The following is a 22,605-nucleotide window of genomic DNA, read 5'->3' on the forward strand; positions in this document are numbered from 1 at the left end:
AAGACGTGATATTTTTACAATCCATAAAAGTGAAAAAGAGAGTTTCTAGTAATAATTGTGTGAATATTTTTTTAATCAACACTTCAAATCACTATACATCATTAGGTTGAGGAAAGTGATGAAATACATTATAAAATTATTTCTTTAAATAAAAGTGTAAGACAAGGATAGGAATGAAAAACAAAAAATGAGAAAGGATAAGGGAAAGGGACTTAAAGATTGACTATTGAAAACAATAAATGAGTGAGAATCTAATATATATTTAGTAAAAGATTGGAACACAACACATCTAAAGATCTGTAATATGAAGAACTATATTACATTAAGTAATATAATGATCTAGATATTAACTGAAACAATATTTAAACTTAAACACATTAACAAGTAATAACGATATTAGTAATGATGTTAATTAAATTAAAACATAATTGTGAAATAATAATGATACCAATCAAACAAAAAATATAATATCAAACTAATATTAATTTTAATAAGGACAGTGACCTATTTATATAAAAATTATATTAGTAACAATAACAAACAAGAAAATAATTCAATATAATACATGATAGAAATAACATAACTTGAAGATAAACAACAATTGCAATAAATGGTAATATGTCTTGTAAACAAAACATTTATGAATATAAAAAATTCTTAGATAATTGAGAAAACTAAAGAGAGAGAAAGGATACAAATTAAGCTACAATGAAAAACCAAAACATGACAACAATTTATAAAATGAAGGTGGCTATAAAGTAATACTTAGCCTAGGACCAAAAAGCTAAAGGAAGAAATAGACAATCAAACTACCAACTAAGAAGTTACTAAGTAAAACATAAATAAGAGAACAAGCTAAGGAAATATAGTTGGAAAGGGGAGGAGTTCAAGAAATGCTACGAGAAGGGGAAGAATACACTAAGAAGAGATGGGTGGAAGTAGAGGAGACTAAAGGAAAGATAACATACAAGAGTTAGAGAAAGGGGTGATAATATACAATTGGGGAATGGGGGATTGAGGACAAAAAGATAGAAGATAGAAGAGGAAGCAATTAAGAAAGGGTAGAGGGATTGAATTTAAAGATAAATTCCATTATGTAAACCTATCGAATTATCTTAATGTGAATGTAGTGACCAATCTCATCGATATATGGAGTATCATAAGAGCCTTCAATCTATTCTAAATTTTTTAATAACACTTCTCACACTAATGCAAACTTGAAATATGGAATATCACAAGGGCCTCCTTCAATCTTAAATTTTCTACGATTTTTAGTAAAAAGGTTATATAACACTTCTCACGATAGTACAAACTTGAAGTATGGAGTACCAGAAGGGCCTCCTTCAATCTTAAATTTTCTACGATTTTTAGTAGAAGGGTTATATAACACTTCTCATAATAACATAAACATCAAATGAGACTTGGAAACTTTTTTATGATTTTTTTTTAATAGGAGATTTGGCTTGTCTAGAAACCCTCACAATCTCCTTGTTCTTCTATCTATCCAGCTAAGATAGTTTAAGCCAAAGCTCTGCATCAGGCGCAGAGACGAAGTAGCGATGAATCCAATTCCAGTGCAAGTGCTCCCAGGCTTACCACTGTACACTTTTCCCGCTCCCAATTACAATCATAAAATGCCAATTACATCCACTAGCAATCTTAATCTTACAGCATTATGTTGAAGGGGGTGCTGCGCATTCTGCTTCCTATACACAATGCTACTGGAGACTTCTCTACAAATCTTCAATTACTGCATACCTGCATTTTTCTCAAGAACGCGCTTTCACAAGAGAAAGAAATACAGTCTTTTCTCTCTCTCAGGCGATCTGCATTTGCCTCACGCACATCTTTTCATAATAATCTTATTAACATGTATGTCAAGTGCGGAAGTTTGGTAGATGCTCGTAAAGTGTTTGATCACATGAAAGAACAAGACATCATCTCATGGAATACAATTATTGCAGCATGCCGAAGACATGGGCATCCTCACGAGGCAGTCACTCTGTTTCAACAAATGCAACGAACAGGTTTCCAACCCGATCAGTTCACATTTGCCAGTGTACTCCCAGCTTGTGCCAAATTGGGAGCTTTCGATCAGGGTATGGACATCCATCAAAGCATCAAGGATAGAGGGATTCCTTTAAATGTTGTAGTTTCAACTGCCTTGATAGACATGTATGCGAAATGTGGAAGCATGAACAAGGCACGTGAAGTGTTTGACGAAATGCCTGAAAGGGATGTCTTCTCATGGAATGCAATGGTTGTGGGATATGCACAAAATGGGTTTGTTGATAAGGCTTTAGAAACTTTCAAGCAAATGCAATTGGCAGGTGTAAAGCCAGACTCCACGACTTTTGCTAGCATCCTTCCTGCCTGTGCTAGAATGGGAGCTTTGGAACAGGGTATGGACATCCATCAAAGCCTAACGGATAGAGAAGTTTTGTCAGATGTTGTACTTGCAACGGCCCTGGTAGACATGTATGCAAAATGTAGAAGCATAGAGAAGGCACGTGAACTGTTTGATAAAATGCCTAAAAGAAATGTGGTCTCATGGAATGCCATGATTGTAGGATATGCGCAAATTGGACTTGCTGAAAAGGCTTTAGAAACTTTCAAGCAAATGCAATTGGCTGGTGTAATGCCAGACTCCACAACCTTTGCCAGCATCCTTCCAGCCTGTGCCAAAATGGGCGCTGTGGAACAGGGTATGGGTATTCATCAAAACATAAAGGATAGAGGAATATCGTCAGATATACTTGCAACTGCCTTGGTAGACATGTATGCAAAATGTGGAAGCATAGACAAGGCACAGGAAGTGTTTGACAAAATGCCTCGCAGAAATGTGGTCTCATGGAATGCAATGATTGCAGGATATGCACAAAATGGATTTGTTGAAAGGGCTTTAGAAACTTTCAGGCAAATGCAATTGACAGGTGTTAAGCCAGACTCCACAACCTTTGCCAGCATCCTCCCTGCCTGTGCCAAAATGGGAGCTTTGGAACAGGGTATGGACATCCATCAAAGCATTAATGATAGAGGAATTTCGTCGGATCTTATACTTGCAACTGCCCTGGTAGACATGTATGCAAAATGTGGAAGCATATACAAGGCACGTGAACTATTTGACAAAATGCCTCAAAGAAATTTGGTCTCATGGAATGCCATGATTGCAGGATATGCACAAAATGGATTTTGCAAGGATGCTCTCGAAACCTTTGAATTAATGAAGCACTCTGGAACATATCCTGACATTGTAAGCTTTGCTTGTGTTCTACGGGCATGCAGCCTTGCAGGTTTAGTGGACAAGGGCTGTACATACTTCAATCACATGAATGACCCTTATTGCATTACGCCTACCATTGATCATTATGGGTGCATGGTTGACCTTCTTGCCCGTGCTGGCTATCTTGAGGAAACCCTAAACTTTATCATTAAGATGCCGGTTAAACCTGTGGTGGATGTGTGGATGTGTGTTCTTGGTGCCTGTAGATTACATATGAATATAGGATTAGGAGCATTTACAGCGATGCTGCTTTTTGATTTGGATCCTGAAAATTCTGCGGCTTATGTTCTTCTCTCAAACATCTATGCAGAAGTGGGCAGGTGGGGTGAGGTTCAAATGGTAAGGAGATTGATGAAAGATAGAGGAATTAAGAAGATCCCAGGATGTAGTTGGATTGAAGGCCATAAAATGGTTCATGCTTTCTGTGTAGGAGAAGGATCACAGACACAGGGGATCTAGGCAGAGCTGGGTAAATTGGCTTGGGAGATGATGTCAGCAGGGTATTTTCCAGATTCAAGGCATTTACTTAATGGTGTTGAAGAGGACGAAAAAGAATTGCTTGTCTGCCACCATAGTGAAGAGTTGGAAATTGCATTTGATTTGTTAAACATAGTCCCCTGCCATGGAATATTTTTTTGAGAGAGATGCAAACAGTTTCCATCATTTCAAACAGGGACAATGGTCTTGTAGAGGTAATTGGAGATGCCAAATAAAGCAATCTGAAAAAAAAGGCTTTCACTATAATAATGTATGTAAAATTAGATAATGTATCTAATTTTCTGGTCTAGAGTTCTAGAAAGTGGGAATTTGGCAATCTAGACCATGCTGTTATCTTTGTAAAATTAGATGTTTAAAGAGTATTACAGTAGATCATTGCTTTAATTTGCTTATATACACTGCTGATTCTTTGTCAAAGATCTATTGCTTTTTGATAATACGAATGTTTTATTTTTATTTTTTCAGGAAACCTGCACATGTATGAAAAAACTGGAGGAAGAAGTTGAGAACCGCAAAAAGATAAAAGGTGAGGAATATATCAAGTAAATGGAAAGATAATTTGATCAGCAGAAAATGAGAGAGGAGGGTTCACAATAAATTCTTCTCATTTTGTGTATTTGTTTGGATTTAATTCTATTGTCTTATAAATTACACATTTCAGATTAGGTCCCTAATTTCATTCAAGTGCATGTAAATTTTGTCTCATTTCTGAGTAGATATTTCTAATGTTGTTTGCATCCCTATGCTTGATCAAATAGCTAACACATTGGTGCATTTATGTATTTTTAATTTAATTTGATTTCAATATTTTGATTTTAATTATAAATAGTTATTATAATTTATTTGTGAATAATTGAAAAATTATACTAATATTATAGTGTAATAAACAAATAAGCATGTTGCTCTAAATATGTGCATAATGAAGTTGCTAAATTGATGTTAGAGAGAAGATAACTAGCATATTTATATTTTAAAGAATATATGTAAAATATGTGGAATGATATCAAATTTTAAAATATTTGACATTCATAAATAAGAAAAAAATCATTAAATTTAGTATAAAAAACTACTAAGAATATAAATAAATAAAAAATATAAATATAAAAATTAAACCAATGCAAGAATCTCTATCTGACAACATAGAATTTGAAATTCAGACGTTGATCATTTAATTAGTTTCTATTATTTTACAATTTTTGAAAATCCTGTAAACAAGTAGTTAATCTAAGTAATTAACAATCTGGCAAAAAAATCTGGCTTTGAGCCATTGTACTCTAATGTATCCTTGCCTTTGTTCAAAGGGTGTTTAAGCTTTTGCATCAGTCTTAAATATGATCTTTTGATTAAAAAACATTCATCATTTATGTTGTATTGCTCAGAGGAGGGCTTGACTGATCATACGCATGACCTATTTTGACTAAAAAAAGATCGGTTTAATGGACAATAGTAGGCAGCAGCATGGAGGGAACATCGCTGTGGTTGACTAGCCGTGAAGCTGAAAATTCTGACTCCCCAAATTTCAACTGTTTGGGAAATCCCAGTATGATATGATCACTGAATTACTGAAGAGACTGGGTAATCATCTAAACTTAGTTTTTCCTTCTGTGATGTCAAAGTTAATAGAATATCTTCTCCATAAACACATCGAACACAGGGCTTTACAGCAAAGGGCTTGGCGGAATAGCCATTGGCAAGGCTTGTTATCAACATGGCAATCTAAAGCTATTTAGGAAATAGAAACGGTTGAGGAATCTTCGACTAAGATCCATTACAACACAGCAATAACGCTTCAGGTAGAGAGGAGTAATTGTTGGATAAGTGAAGTCCAATGGACTTATCCATTTTCCTTCCATTTGCCAGCCTATTGGTATTCCATTCAAAGGCTGCTGTTGTATGTGTAAATAATAAAATAGAGATATTAATAACTGTTCCTTGTGGATGTAGTCAATTTAGTGAACCATGCAAATCTGATGTTCTGTGTTTTCATTTGTGTTGTCTTACATTCTTTAATTCTGTATTGTTTAATTATTTATCTGCACTTCTATTGAACAATTGGTATTAGAACTTGGTGAAGAAGCTGATTGGAAATTTGTGAAGAATTTTCAGGAAGATTGAAGAAGCGACTAAATGGAGAATTGAAAAACTCTTAGGACAGAAGTTTGGAATGTGGAAGATGCAGATGGAATCGTTGCTGATTCGAAAAGACCTCTCAATTGTGCTAGAAGGCAAAGCCTAGAAGCCAAATATGATGACTCATGAAGAGTGGGAGAAATTGGATAAGAAAGCGAGAGCAACTACCATTCTCTCTTTATCCGGAGATGGTTAATTTAATTTTGCAACGAAGAAGAGTATGAAAGGATTGTGGGAAAAATTGTCTGATATGTATGAAATGGTTTCCGCTTCAAACAAGGTTTCCTTCATGAAGAAATTGTATACTTTTAAGATGAAGGAAGGAGGTAACATGTCCTATCACCTCAACAAATTCAATACATTAATCGGCTAATTGATTTTCATGAACATAAATCTAGATGACGAAATCAAAGTCATCTTATTTTTGTGCTCTCTACCAGATAGCTGGAAAGGAGTAGTGATGACAATCAACAATTCAGATTCTATTGTTACTCTTGCTTGTTTTTGGGTTGTTATTTTGTTAAAACCTCAAATCACTAGTAGAGCCCAACATGTATGTAAATCCTCTTGAAAAGAAAATAAGATGATTTTTTTTGTTTGTTTGTTTGTTTGTTTGTGAAGGTACAAAAATATTCTTCTTTTGTTCTATTATTTAATAGGCATAATATTTTTAAGTAGTAGCCAATGATGAGTACATGATAAGAAGAAATAGAGAAGTTGGAGGAGGGAGAGATAGTAGCCAATGATGAGTACATGATAAGAAGAAATAGAGAAGTTGGAGGAGGGAGAGAGCAATTTAAATTGGCTAGGAATTCTTGCACAATCTATCAATGGTGTCTATATAAGTAGATTTTCCACTCTAGAATTTGTCATTGATTTTAATCATTTTTGCAAAGTTTAATTTTGGAGAATTGTTTCTAGTTGTTGGATTTGTGGTTGAGGCTTGTCTAGATTGATGGGAAATATTTTTGGCTTTGTAAATGTTGGCGAGTTTATGAATTGCCTTAAACCATGTGTCATAGATTGTGCTTGCAGTCTTTTCATTTAGATTTTTGTTGATAGTCCCCAAATATTAACATACACTTGCTCTAATTTGGCCTAGTTTTCAATAGTTCTAGGTGTGATCTTTGAACTCGTTTATAGTACATTTTAAGGATTTGCATTTGAGATGGTACTTGAAATAAGACAATTACAAATTACATTATATCTATAATAGTAGTAATTTTCTATAATTTAGAACAATTTAATCATATTCAATTGAAAATAGATATTATTTGTAAGCAAGAGAGACATGATTAAAAAAAATATAAATTTTGTTGGTAAACAAATTTGTCACTAGAAATTTTACTATGACTCATCCAATGGGCAATGGCAATTTTTTCAATAGTTGGATAAGTTGTTATTGGACTAACAACTTTTTTTTGCATTTAAGAAGGGTAGCTCCCTTGTATGATAGGAGTTTTTAGTTATGTTTTTTCGTATACTTTTAACCTAAAAGTACAAAAAAAGAAAAGAGAACAACTAAATAAAATTGAGTAACAAAAACCCTAGCGGTAGACACAAGAATAGCAATTAGGACTTCACAACTTACTACAACCTACAAGATGGCTTCACCATAAAGCATTTTTGATATGCACATTTGGCAATGCAATAAGGGTGAAAAATCTTGACATACAAAGAGATGGGTAGATTTGACACATTCAAATCAAGATACCAAGAGGCCATTGTGTTTTATTAAATTTATTTGCTGGATTATAAATATTTTAATGGATAGCCAACAATTTACATGATGAAACAAAAATATTATCGATTGTAATGTACAATAAATTAGTAATGACAACATAGCAAGTGAAAATGAAAAGATAGGGACCATCTTTGACTCCACAAAGAAGATAAATAATGTTAATACAAAATGTAGCATGGCGAATGTTGTAGTAGGTTCCTCTGCAACAAATGATGCCTTAGAAACCTTGAGTTGTCAAATTGTTGAATTCCCACTCAAGTGAAATGTATGAAGGAATCAAGATGAATGGTTCTAGAAAACACTCACATTTCTCCAACCTAATGTTGAACTGCAACTCTGCCATACAAGACTCAAGAACAGTGACCGTTGAAGTGAGATTTGTTCAAATGTGAATCAAGGTGTGTCAAGATAGTAGCATGGAGTGGTTGAGAGAGAACAAGAGAATCCAAACCAAAAGAAGACGCATCTTGATGTGAGGTGACATCAAAGAGAAGACGTGTGTCCTCAATGTTGCTGTCATGATCAGGGAGAGATTCAACAAACAAATGATAAGTCTAATAGGATTATATCTCACTCATCAAGAGGACAATAAAATTTTCTACACAATAGAATACAGATCCAACTAGAAGGCAAAAGAGAAAATGTTTTTGATTAAGGACAAACAGGTTTTAAGGGACCCAAAACCCACTTACATATCATAAAGAAAAGCATTAGAGAAGCAAGAAATGACAGAACGAAGAAAAAAAGGCAACAAAAGATCAACACAAAAGACAACAGCCAGAGAAAAGTATAGCAAAAGACCAGCAAGATACTTTCACACCTAAAACAAAACTAGAACATCTAGGTGAAAATCTTTATGGTCTCCTCAGCATCCTTGACAAACATCATCATTGCATTTGCTTCCTCTTTAAGGTCTTTGCTTTCCTGCACCTATTGATTACCTTTAGTCTTCAACTCCAACTCTTTAGCATTTTGCCTCGTTCTACGTCTAGAAGAATGCTGGACAGAGCTAGAACCTGGCTCATCATCAACAATCACAGTATCTTTGTTCTGCTTATCCTTCTCCAGGTAGGCAACCAATGCATTCATATTTTGGGAAGTCACCTTCATCACAACCAAGCTATGCTCCATGATATTCCTTAGAGCACTCTTAGTTTTTTGAACCCTGTTGTTTATCAGTTCATAATCGGAGTCACCCTTTTCTTTGAGAGTCCTCACCACTAGAATAAAGAAAAAGAGAAAATGTTGTAGATGAAAACAAACTAGAATAAAACAAAACAAAATAGAGAATAAAACAACTGAGAATATCATTAAAACTCTATCAAACTGACAAGTGGAGGTGACTGAATAGCTGCTGTAAAGCGGAAAATCGTGAGCGAACCCTAAATGTTCCCCCCACCACTCTGAGGAGAGGGGAAGGAGGTCACTAGGGTTGACGGTTTTCACTTAGGGGAGACTTTACATTCAAAAGAGGGGTTGAAACCCATAAGATCCAATCCCACACAATGCAAGATTGGATTCTAAATGAGTTTCAAGGGTTATGACAACAAGGCTACCCTCTTTTGTAAAGAATGTAGATAGAAGGATTAAGCTAGGAACGCATGTAAAGTGAGAAAGATTCACTTATAAACAGAGATAGGAATATAGGATGAAGCTGCGGACCTGGAATTAGCAGTAAAATGTCGAGACGACACTGTCCTGCAAATTTGAGCAAAAGTTGATGGGACGATGGCGCCTGGCGTGCACACGGTCCTCCGAAAAATCCGTGAAACGAAGGGGGATCTGTTCGTCTCTGCACAAGGATTCCAGATCTTCAATTACAGCCGCGTACCTGCAACCTACACACAGAAAAGCGAAGACGATTGGGGGGTTAGGGATTAGGGGTTTGCCCTTAGGTCAAACCCCGGTTTTGGAATTAACCAAGAAATGAGAATGTTGTAAATGTAAATGATTGTAATGTAAAACAAGTACTAGTACCTTGTTGTAAGAATGTTTGTATTCTTACATGCGAAGGTGTAAATGTTGTTGTATGTTGTATGTTGTATGTGGTATGTGATCTCCTCTTCAATGGTTGAATCCTTGTCTTGAATGCAACACTTAGCCTTGAATGGAGACTTAGAATGATCAATTGCTTGAAGGAATGCTTGAATGCTTGAGTATCGCTTCCACCTTTTTTTTCCATCTTCCAAAATGGGAGAGGAAATGTAGTTTATATACTTGTCAATTAGGGTTGATAGATTGATTTTTCCGACCTTAGGCCGACCTGGGAAGATTATTTTCCAATTTGCAAACATAAAGACCCGAGACCCCAAAAGAGACCGGGCCCAGAAATAGGGCCAGGGACCAGGGCGCTGGGCACCATGGTCCTGGGGGACCAGGGCGCTGGGCGCCCTAGTCCTGAAGGACCAGGGCGCTGGGCACCATGGTCCCACCTCCAGGGACAACAGGGTGCAAGGAGGATCAGGCCAGGGTGCTGGAAAATGCAGTTTTTGATGTCATGGACAAGTTTCGGGGTCTCCATTCAGGTTCAGTGTTACGTCGTCATCGTGAAGACCCAAATGCAGTCGAAATTGCGAGTGTCGCAATTTTAGGACGCTACAACTGCCAATACTGGAGGTGTAGAAAGAGGAGAAGTAGGAGGAGATGTCTATGTGTAATCAGGATAATCAAGACTCTTCCAATAAGCAATTTCCTCTTTAGTGTCATTGTCATAAATAGGATCATCATCATTATCAAGGGTGAGAAGTATGTCTAGAGTTGGATCATTTGGGAATGGAGGTTTAGTGGGATCTCCATACATTTCCCATAAAGTGGCCCAAATAGTGCGAGGGCACTCAATGTGTGATAGAGCCCATGATGTGTGATCGCCAACACTTAATCCAATTGATCCTAAGACACGATCATTTCTACTCTTCCATGCAGATTTCTGCCAACATGTACTTGGTTAAGGAATAATCCCATATAAATGTGGCAAGAGATGAATCCATCGATAGTGCTTTAGGATTGCATCATGTCAAGACTTGTAGTTCTCTTTTTCCAAAATGATGACAGATGGATGATATTTTATTCCCATTTTAGCCTTAGATTACCTCGTTTTTGATTAGGGAAAAAACAGGTTTTGAAGGGACCCAAAACCCTTTACAAATAGAAAATGATAGGATCTGAAATCTTCAACCAGAAAGTTGTCCAAAAAAAAGGAACAAGAAAGCACCAGACAACCATGAGTAAAAAGGACACCCAAAACCAAAAACAACAAATTTGCAAAAATAACAACCCGTAGCCAACCAAAAAACCTCCCCAACCCTTGAACCAAAACGATTTACATTTATAATTTCTTTTATGGGATTAGAGAGTCATATCGAAAGGTGTAAAGGACTTAGATTTTTTGCCTTTAACATAAATCCATCCCTCTTCCACTTGCACTGCCTTAACATGCCAATCCAGCGCACCAAAATCTTGAGAGTGAGAATCAGCAGCCGTTGTCTTAGCCTCACTAGAACCAACAGACAACAAAGGCAAAACCCCAGCATCACCAATCCGCCTCAACCCGACAAACATAGCCTCACCAGAACCAGCAGACGACAAAACCCCAACATCAGCAGGCAAGTCAACAAACTTGGTAACAACAAGAGTGCAAGCCAAATCAATATCACTAGAAGAAGCCTCACGAGTCTCCATCACACAAGAAACATCAGGAGACACATGCACAGTTTCAACAGTCCCACCAAGAGAGACAACTGAAGGGGATGCCTCCAAATCCTATGGATCCAAAGCAACCACCTCAGAAAAACTCCTAGATTGATCATGATTCATCGACACCGTATAATGTTGTACCAATGCACCTTTCCACTATGTAGTCTTAGTTACCTTTTTCTCAAACCCACAATGCTCAACAACATGCCCAGTTTTAAAACATCTTCTACAACGAAAGAAAATCCCTTCATAGTCCAACGATTGGACCCAAGAACCCTTTGAAGAATTAAGTAAAATTTCAGTAGGTAGCCCATTTGAGATATCCAGATCAACAAGTATGCGGACAAATGTAGAGTGGAAGATATCAGAGGATTAAACATCCACCATCAGAAAGTCACCAAGGGCATCTCCCACTTCCTCTAAAAGATAATCACTCCATAAATAAAGTCGGAGATTTGGAAGCCGAACCTAGGCTGGAATCTTATTAAACATTTTAGTAGAAGGGTTAAAATCAGAGTGCCAAGGCTTAATCATCAGCAAAAAATTATCCTCCCAACTAAAAAAATGATCACATAAAATTTTGTTTCCGTCCTGGGCATTATCAAACTTTGCAATGAACAACCCCTTAGCCATGTGGAAAATATGAACTTTACCTCGTTTTAGAACTTTATTTTAGTTCATTTATTACAAAATGCCTATGCATGATCCCCTCAAGAAAGATACATAAAAGTGACACTTTAAAATTTACATGCAAATATAAAAATCAACTTTTCATGCAAAAAGTTAGAATCTTGCCATAGAAGAAGAATCTTGTGCAAAATGAGATTTTGTCAATCTACCAAATTAGTAATTCTTCAAACCTTCATGCAAGTTGTCTGATTCCTATGAGGTCTGAAAACAACTCCAACTGCATTGCAAAAAGAGATATTCTTGTAAGGATGCCTATGCATAGGTATGAGTGCCTCTATGTAACCTTGAACAATAAGGATTTGCAAAAGATTGTTTGCGCTCCTTCCTAGCAACCTGGGTCCAATACCATGTAAATTTCTCTGCACAACAAAATATAGATCTAGCTAGAAAGCAAAAGAGAAAAAATTGTAGATGAAATCAAACTAGAATAAAACAAAATAGAGCAGAGAACAAAGTAACTAAGAATGTCGTTGAAACTTTGTAAGTATCTCAATGCAAAGTGCATGATTTATACACAAAGATCCACCACTGCAAGAGTTGAAATTACAGTTAGGAGAAGAGTTGGTATAAACAATGCACTCCTTGGTTAGGCTTAGTTTTGAGCATGCATACTAAGGGCATGTTCCCATGTGTTTGCTTAGCTTATTTTGGCTAGCAGCTTCAGTACTCAATAAATTTAGGAATTATTTGTGGAGTAGCTGGCCCCATGAATATTTATTTTTTTGCAGCTTATTTTTAAACAAAACATCTTAATTTTGTATTAATAGTATTAATACTAATTTGAGAACTTAAAATTTGAAAAAAAATTAGAAAAAAAATCTTAAGAAAAGAGGGAAAGCAAATTGTGGAGCCACATGATATTTTTGTTAATAAGCAGTCGCTTCTTATTAACAACCCCCCCTTTTCTTCCATGGCTTATTTCTAATTCCTAAACAATAGTTGTTCCACCAAAATAGGGAAAGATTCTAAATTATCTTTTTTTTTTCACAATTTTAAAGTTGCATGGGAACACTTAGCTGCTTAAATTTAAGCAAAAAATTTAGTTAAGCAACTGCATGGGAACATGGGGTAAGTTCGCTGTAAATGATAGGGAAGACTGGAGTCCACCGTAAATCATGATTGGAATTTTTTTTATGCTAATAAAAATAGTTATGAACTTGCATGATACCACCAATGAATTGCTTTAAGAGGTGAAGTTGGCCATGATTGTTTTTCCATCAACATTTTGAGAGGGATTGCCAACTTGTTTGAATCATCGATGACTATTTGTTTGCTGTTTTGGTGTTTGGAGAGGACTTGCTAATCTCAACAAGATTGTTGACAAGACTTAATTTTCCTTTGTCATTGGTGCTTTGGAGTTGTTCATAACTTTTTTTTAAGGATTCAAAAGAGGTTACCAGTCCATGTAATATTGTCGATAGTTTGATTTTTCCTTCATTTGATGTTGAAAGCGTAGTTGTGGACAAGATAAAAGTATCCATACGATGTTCATTTTTATTTTCCTATTGACCTTTAGAAAGAGGTTAAAAAGTTGTATGATAACATTGATAATAAATAATTTAATTCCATCATAAGAGTGAAAGCGTAGTTGGGAACAAAGATAAAAGTACCCATAATATTTACATTTTTATCTCCTTATTGGCCTTTAAAAAGAGGTTAAAAAGTTGTATGATAAAACTGATAAGAAATAACTTAATTTCATCAATGGATTGAAAGGGTAATTGGGAACAAAAATAAAAGTACTGATAAGGTTTACATTTTTTATCTCCCTATTGGCCTTTAGAAAGGTTAAAAACTTGTATGATAAACACCAATAAGAAATAACTTAATTTCATCATAAGATTGAAAGCATAGTTGAGAACATGGTCGTATGTTGACATGCTAGGGTTGGGTCCTTTCATGGTAACAAGAGTTGTTGGCAACAATGCTTATAACTTAACAACAATGGACGTGGATCCACTCCCCGATCCTATGAATACCATGCACCTTAAAAGATATTACATCTAAGGGTCAGGTTACTTTAGTTCTTACTTTCTGCACTTGCATATATTATTTTCTTTAAATCATTGCATCTCATATAGTTTCTTTCTCAACCACATCCCAATCGCAATCTTCATAGCATATAGTCTTTGCATTGTGCATATAGTCGCATCAATAAAACAAGGTGATTGTTTGAGCCATTTACCTATCTGCACTGAAAGGAGAGAAGGTTGTTTCATTTCTTAGATATTGGTACATGAAGTTTTTAGGAGGTCCTAGGTTGGCATTCATCTTCAACGCTACTTTGTGATTGAGCTTTATTCATGGTTGGGTAGAAGTTTCACTATTGAGTCTTGTTACCCAAAATCTATCAATTGCTATATCTCACACATTAATCGTTTTCTCTAAGTCATTATAGATACCTAGTTGGTCATGTGGCTAATGAAAAATCCAAAGTTCTACTTCAACACTATTGTACTCGTCATACCCAAGTAGGTTTCATTACTTACAAGTCAAGGCAAGAAAATAAAAGAAAAAAATGCTATGCCAAAATCCATATCAAAATATCAAGGCAAAAGAGAGAAGATATATAACTGAAATATCATGCATACAAGTGCAATAAAATCTTAAATATGGGAACATGCGAGTAACTCCATTAGGGCTATGGACGCCTACTGGCAATGAAACAATATTTGAGAGATTATAGTGTATAACCTCGTCAGGGCTATAGATGTCTAACTAGCAATGAGGCTCTATCTAGGATGCTTTTGAAGTTAGAATGACTTGCGTAGCTAGTCACATAGGATTCCAAGGGTCTTTAATGGTTATAAGAGTCAAAATGAATTCAATGGCACACACATAAGCAAAAGAAGATCAAAGTCTCAAGAATCGGTGGGGAAGTTTTCCACATCTCTTTTTATAAACCTTGGTTATATAGTGTGTTAAGTTGGATGGTCCTAGGTCTTCTGAGAATGGATTTGTAAAGCAGAAAATCGAACCCTAGGTGTTCCCCCCACTCCAAGGAGAAAGGAGGTCACTAGGATTGACGGTTTTCACTTAGGAGAGACTTTACATTCAAAAGAGGGGTTGAAACCCACAAGATCCAATCCCACACAATGCAAGATTGAATGCTGAATGAGTTTCAAGGGTTAAGACAGCAAGGCTACCCTCTTTTGTAAAGAATGTAGATAGAAGGATTGAACTAGGAGTGTATGTAAAGTAAGAAAGATTCTCTTATAAACGGAGATAGGAATACGGGATGAAGCTACGGACCTGGAATTAGCAGTAAAATGTCGAGACGATGATGTCCTGCAAATTTGAGCGAAAGTTGACGGGACGATGGCGCCCGGAGTGCACACGGTCCTTCGAAAAATCCGTGAAACGAAGGGGGATCCGTTCGTCTCTGCACAAGGATTCCAGATCTTCAATTACAGCCGTTTACTTGCAACCTACACACAGAAAAGAGAGGACGATTGGGGGGTTAGGGATTAGGGGTTTGCCTTTAGGTCAAACCCCGGTTTTGGAATTAACCAAGAAATGAGAATGCTGTAAATGTAAATGTTTGTAATGTAATAAAGTACTGATACCTTATTGTAAGAATGTTTGTATTCTTTCATGCGAAGGTGTAATGATGTTGTATGTTGTATGTTGTATGTGATCTCCTCTTCAATGGTTGAATCCTTGTTTTGAATGCAACACTTGGCCTTGAATGGAGACTTAGAATGCTCAATTGCTTGAAGGAATGCTTGAATGCTTGAATGTTTGAATGTTTGCCTAGCATTTCCACCTCTTGTACACACATGTCCTTCCTCCTCAAAATGGGAGAGGAAATGTAGTTTATATACTTGTCAATTAGGGTTAAAAGACTGATTTTTTCGACCTTAGGCCGACCTAGAAACATTATTTTCCAATTTGCAAACTTAAAGACCCGATGCCCCATAAGAGAGCGGACCGGCCAGGGACCAGGGCGCTGGGCGCCATGGTCCCACCTCCCGGGACAACAGGGTGCAAGGAAGGATCGGGCCATGGTGCATAAATATGCAGTTTTTGATGTCACAAACAGGTTTCGGGGTCTCCATTCAGGTTCAGTGTTGCGTTGCCATCGTGAAGACCCAAATGCAGTCGAAATTGCAAGTGTCACAATTTTAGGACGCTACAGGATTGAACTCCTATCTCTAAAAAGTTTCATACCTTTAATTTAGTTAGGGCATTTCAGAATGAAAGACACATACAATCATCCTTGTTCAAATAGGAAATATATCTTCATATCGCATCTTGCATTAGTATTAGCTTCATGTCAAAATTTCATTGTCTCCACATGCATTCCATAGATCATCATATCATAATAGAGTTGCATAGTGGGGGCATGGCTGAAAAAATCCTAAAAAGCATAAAAAGAATAAAAAGTCTTGAAAAAATCATAAAAATCAAAAAATATCTTGAATAAATACCAAAAATATCGAAAAACACAAAAATCAATTAAAAACATGGAAATATGATGCACAAAATCCAAAAACATAAAAAAATCAGAAAACATCGAAAAACTTGCAATAAAATGTCTCGCAAGAATCAAACACCCTAGCAGATATCCGACAAACACTTCACACAAAGTTTGCAAAGGATAAAACTATCTTGTCAACATCTGCAACTAGACTGACCAAGCTGTCTTATCAATCGAATCAATATCCATATCAAGTGATCATTATCATATCTTAAATAGAGATGGATATACTTGAAACTAGACATGCCAGTCCTAAATGGGGCCCACACTTTCTGAGATCAGACATTATCAACCATCACATCAAACAATCAAAGAAAAGGCACAAATCAATATAACTACTAGATTTTGTCCTAGTTGGTCTTTATCTTTTATCAATTGGTGATAGGTCATGTTTTTATGCTACTCAAGGATGTCCAGAAGTGACTAGAGGAGTTGTGATGGGCATGGTCCTTTTCTTTGTTTGCTGTTTGTGGTGCCAACCAATGAAGTTCTGGGGCAATGGTGTTATGGGTGTCTATGATAAGTGCACTCAATTTCTAAATACCCCACATACCTCGACTCCTAACATCATTCCCAAAATGGAGCGTTCACTCCTTGTCTGCTACGTGTTTGTTTCTTGTAATGAGATATCTTTACATCTTGGTTCCTTATACCTTGGTGTATAAAGCTACATTGTTACATAAAAAGGCTCAATGATGAATATATATTGTTAGGATTCCCAGAGATACTGAGAGGGGGGGGGTGAATCAGTATCTTACCACTTTAAGTAATTTACTTCAACTTAAATGTGAAAAGCATATTAACACTGTCTACCGATAAACAAAAATAGTGCAGTAAACAGAAATAACAACAACCACATAAGAAGCACACCATAACACAGTATTTTAACAAGGAAAGTCAGTGTGGGAAAAACCTTGGCGGGATTTGTGACCCACAATATTTGCTTACTGGCCAATAAGTGAATATTACTCTTACAATAGGGGCCTGCACATGCAGGAAGACCAAGTGCCTAGAGCTCACTACTCAAATACAAAATGGGAAGTCTCACTGACTTACAAAATTGGATTATGCAAATCCAATGTCTTGTACTACTTCAAAATAGCATCTACTATGCCAGATCTACTACCGGTTTTAGCTCTGCTTCTTACATAAACCCTTAACCTATAATTCACATAATAGGTCTGCCTTATTTCACCTATATTCTTCCTTACAAATGTTCTATAATGATCTCATACATATATGAGTCATTTTACAACTTGCCAAGTCGGCTTACAATGATTTTACAATAAATCACAAAATATAATATAAACAAAATTCATGTCAGTCTGGGTGCCAGTATGCTTCCTTTCACTGCCGGTGGACTGTGTGCCGGTGAATAGTTCGTCTTTGCTTTTTCCGATAAATTGCCTTGCCGGTGTCATAGGATTGCAAGGTTGCCATCAATGACAAAACCTTCAATCACCTACAATATCTCATTGGAGTGTGCATTTGCCAACATATATCGCACTATGAATAAAGATACAAAAGATCATCATTTTTCATCAATCATATCTTTTCATTTGTTTCATCTCATCAAGCTAATTCTATCTCAAAAATGAATTTCTCATCTAACATATTCTTTCATCAATTCTCTCTCTCTTTAATTATTAATTCCTACTAACATTTCTTCCTAATTGAGTCAAGAAGCAAATATTCTAGCATATTCCAACAAAAATATTCATTGCATTTTCATATAGAGGCATTATAAAGTACTTGCATTACCATAGAGTTCATAATTAAGGTAGTTCATAGAGTTCATGTTAATTGCATATTTTCATTAAAGTTGCATTATCATATAAATTCATTAAAGTTGCATTATCATGTAAATTCATTATAGTTGCACCCTCATGTAATATCATTAAACCATTGCATTCATTCATTTAGATTCATTAATTATAAAGATGTCATCTAAATACTTCATACACACATCAAATCATCATTATTACATCAACATAAAACACAAGCAAACTCATATAGAATGCATCACATAATTATATAGACAACATCATATAGAATCATGCATCATAGATATAACACAAAATATATAAGCCACCGCCAAAAATGCATATTATATATATCTCAAAGTTCCCAATGGATCATGTAAATATCATCAAAATAAGTGTCTCAAACGAAACTGCCTCTGTCTACTGGAGGATCTTGTCGGCTAGATCTTTCTCCAGGATGTCCTGATGATGCCATAGGTGGACCCATGACACTTGCATTGCTAGTATATTGAGTAGTCGATCTGCCCGATCTCCTCACTGAAATGTACATCTTATAACTTAAACATTATTGTCCCTCAGGTACAACTCGCTCATACTCACGCCGCTAATATGTGCACTCCTGAGCTAAATGAATAAGTTGGTCATCTCGTGACCCCATAACCAAATCAAGATACTGCTCCTGAGCATCCTGAATCAATCTATCCCTCTACATGGCATCATCACACTCTCTTCGGAGATGATCTCTCTCTGCTATCTAAGCCTGCTGCTCCTATAGAACTGCAACCTTGTCATTTTGCCTCCGCTGTCTCTCTCTGGCTAGCGCATCGTCTAGGCTCCAGATTTGTGCTCTCAGGACCTGTAGATCACCATCATCATCACCACCTTCCTCCCCTTCGACCTGTGCGATAGACACATCCTCGAGCTCTGACATATCAGTATCCTGAGAGATCTCATCACCCTCCCCATCATCGTTGGAAGATCCCAAAGATGAGTCATCCTCACCCTCACTGCTTGACTCAGTGTCTCCACCGATGTCTACCTCCTCCTCCTCCTCCATCTCCTCATCCTCCCCCTCCCCCTCTCCTATTGCTACAATGGTTGGCACAACTTTCTCAACTCTATCTCCTCCTCTCTCTGTCCCCCTCCCTCCCCATGATCTTTGGTGCCAGATCTACTGAGGTGAGATCGAGATAGTCATATTTGTCAATGGTATAGACCTATGCCTAACCCACCAAGCATCGTACTATGGGGTAGTCCCTCGATTTTCTACCCCTGTTGCCCAACCCCACTAAATAGGATGAAGTGCATTGAACTTCATGACAAGAACACGAGGCTGAATGCAAGCCCCCCAATCACCAACCTCTCGGGTAACTCGAGTAAAATATGTTGTAGCATCAGAAATACCCTAGACCTCCCCAAACTATTGGAGTACTCATCCTGGGAGATGCATGCCAATAATCCACTGCATATATAATTCTTGACCAATCAGATACCTCTATTGTTGATAGAATGGTAAGTTTTGAGCATCGACTACCCAACTGAGGCAATCTAAATAAGGTCTCCAAGTCAAGTGCTATGATATATCTAGTTGATGCCTCCAATACAAGGTGTTCCTTGAACCCCTATGCCTAATCCCCAGAGTGTACTTGTAAGCATAAAGATACTCATCCTAGAGATCTATGTGAACAACTGGCTAAGAGATAGCAATATGCTCCCAAGCCCAGACTTGGAGCAAAGTGACACCACAACCAATGGATCTCTATCTTAGATAGACAATGCCATGCGTCTGGTAGTACAATGTAGCAAGTAAACATGGACCCTATGCAAATACACATCTATGCACAATCATATCATGAATCACTCTGCCCCAACCAACTGGGAATCCATGAGTCCTCCTATCAGGAATCAGAGGACCTGCTACTATGTTGCATAGCACCATCGTAAGAATAACGTAATCCATGTGATCCCATGGGATCTCATAATGACCCCTCATTTGAAGGTCCTTCTCTATGCACTCTCATAGCTCACTTATCCCAGTGATACCTAATATGTGCATGTATACGACTCTGGCACCATGGATCAAACTATGCAAAATGCACTAGACATCCTCTAAAGTGATGGATGCCTCACCAGTAGGTAAATGGAAAGAGCAAGTCTCAAAATGCCACCACTCAAACAAAGTAGTGATCATAGCCTTATTGGCCATAACCTCAGGCAAGTGTAACACATGGTATAATCCAACATGCCCAATCAAGGCAACATCCTCGACTATCAACTCGCCTCAACAATTGAGACCATTAGGCCTCATTTGTCTACAAACCAACACACTGAGGTTCTCCTGCAATAAAAAAAAAGAAAAAAGTCAGATAACATATTTGCATGACAAATTTCAAATCATACATATTCAAAAATTGACATATTCAATGAATGCGAATTATTAATAGCAATTGCGCATCATCTATAGAAAATGCGAATTAATAAACATGAATGTGAATCAGTAAGATCAATTGCGCATTAGTAATAGCTAATGAGTATCAATAAATTGAATGCGTAACATTTAAATCAAATGTGAATAGTTTACAATGAATGTGTAAAAATCGAAAGGCGAATGCGCATGAGTTAAATAAGTTTGCTCTAGGAAAATTTTTGACATTGGGTAAACAACAGGAAAAATAAGGAAATTTTTGGAAAAGTGTACCATGCCTACAATGCTAGGTGGTCTCTGGTATGAATGCACTCGACTTGACAGGTGCAATTGTGCTCTATGACCGGTCATGATGCTCAAAAGACGCAAGAATGCTTGAATATCATGCAAAATGCAATGAACTCAAAAGAAAGCAAATGAGCAAAAGAAAATAGAAAATTCCTATTTATAGCTCAAAATTAGGGTTTTTACCACTCCGACGGTTGTAGTCCCCTTGAACTTCAACACACTTGTAGGGCAGACAAACAGACTCGAAATCACATGAAACTTGACATGGTTGCTCACTAGCATGGTATTGTTAAATTGGTCTCAATTCCATAATTTTTTCGACCAATTTTCTGAGGGGGCATATTTACGCCCTAAGCATCATCGAGGCATATTGGGGAAAGAAATTTTTCATTTTCTTTGAAACAACATTGTTTCAACATTGTATCAAAGGGGCAAATGTAGACACCTAGAAATGTCTCGTCAATCATGTACTAATTAGTCGTCCTGTTAGTTAAATAATTATTTAATTATTTAATTAAGCTAATTAATTCTTCTAACTAATTCAAATCATCACCTTCAAACATTGTTAATTATTCAATTTCTATCTCCTTCATCAATTAATCATTAAATAAGCTTTCTTAGATATTAATTAAATATTAATTATTTAATTAATTAAGATTTATTCCTTAATTAAATAATCTTTATTATTTAATTAATTCCATTTCTAATGATTAAATAATTTTAATAAAGTATTAAATTAATTAATTTACTCTTCTATTCCCCAAATTCGAATTTCAACTAATTTCATCAAATTCCAAATTCCCAAATTTGAATTTCATTAAATCTCAACTAAGTGTGCATTTCAATTTCATCATTTGAAAATCAAAATTCAAATTCAAATTAGATTGAAAATTAATTTCAATTTCATAATCCTACAACTAATATTGAAAATCATGACTGATTGATCAAATTAGTTAACTTTAGTTAACTCTCCAATCTCCCATTTCACTCTCAATCACCTTTTTCTGAGTAATCAATCAATTCAATCTACTCAATCAATTTAGTTAACTAGCCAATCTATCTAATTGACTAATCAACTAATTGAGTTATTTTCCCAATCTATCCTTTTAATAGAACAATCGAAATGAGTTAACAAATCAATCAAAATCAGTCAACTATCAATGAACACTTGAGTTCTATTTCTCACCCCATCTTACCCAAAAATCTATAAAAATAAGGTCAATTCTTCATTTTCAACAATCACGGTCTTTGAAATTATTGTGTCCAATCTATGTAGGAATCCTAGTGTGATATCTGCGAGCCACCGACACACACAAAATTTTGGAGAAGGACAATGGAAGCTATAATGCAGAATGAGGGAGTTTTAATTGTTTAAATCATTCTATTTTGCATCCATTCTATTGATTTATGTTTAGAATTAGCTTGATTAGTTAATGAATTCCGTGATTATTCCTTTTAGTCTAATTAGCTATAATTTCTATGATGGTTTTAGGGCATGAAACAAATGGTGAACCCGACATGAAGAAATAGCTTTTAACCTTATTGGTGTGATATTTTTTTCGTTTTTTGCAGATTTTGTACGGACACACAATAAATGCTACGCATTCGAGA

The 22,605-nt window shown here is 36.2% G+C and overlaps 1 protein-coding gene across 8 annotated transcripts; it reads left to right on the top strand.

Annotated features, from left to right (window-relative positions):
• Nucleotides 1-1,384: 1,384 nt before the first annotated feature.
• Nucleotides 1,385-6,480, top strand: LOC131041680 (pentatricopeptide repeat-containing protein DOT4, chloroplastic). Of its 8 annotated transcripts, XM_057974838.2 has the most exons (5): nt 1,385-3,975; nt 4,247-4,307; nt 5,161-5,356; nt 5,436-5,574; nt 5,888-6,479. In XM_057974838.2, exon 1 carries the CDS (start codon nt 1,676-1,678, stop codon nt 3,740-3,742), a length of 2,067 nt encoding a protein of 688 aa, XP_057830821.2. In that variant the 5' UTR covers nt 1,385-1,675; the 3' UTR covers nt 3,743-3,975; nt 4,247-4,307; nt 5,161-5,356; nt 5,436-5,574; nt 5,888-6,479. The 8 variants fall into 8 exon arrangements, with proteins under 8 accessions (XP_057830821.2, XP_057830819.2, XP_057830817.2 ...); XM_057974836.2 differs by having other exon boundaries at nt 1,385-4,031; nt 5,161-5,574; nt 5,888-6,480; XM_057974834.2 differs by having other exon boundaries at nt 5,161-5,574.
• Nucleotides 6,481-22,605: the final 16,125 nt, after the last annotated feature.

This window comes from Cryptomeria japonica, chromosome 4 (genome assembly GCF_030272615.1).
Source record: "Cryptomeria japonica chromosome 4, Sugi_1.0, whole genome shotgun sequence".
Taxonomy (NCBI): Eukaryota; Viridiplantae; Streptophyta; class Pinopsida; order Cupressales; family Cupressaceae; genus Cryptomeria; species Cryptomeria japonica.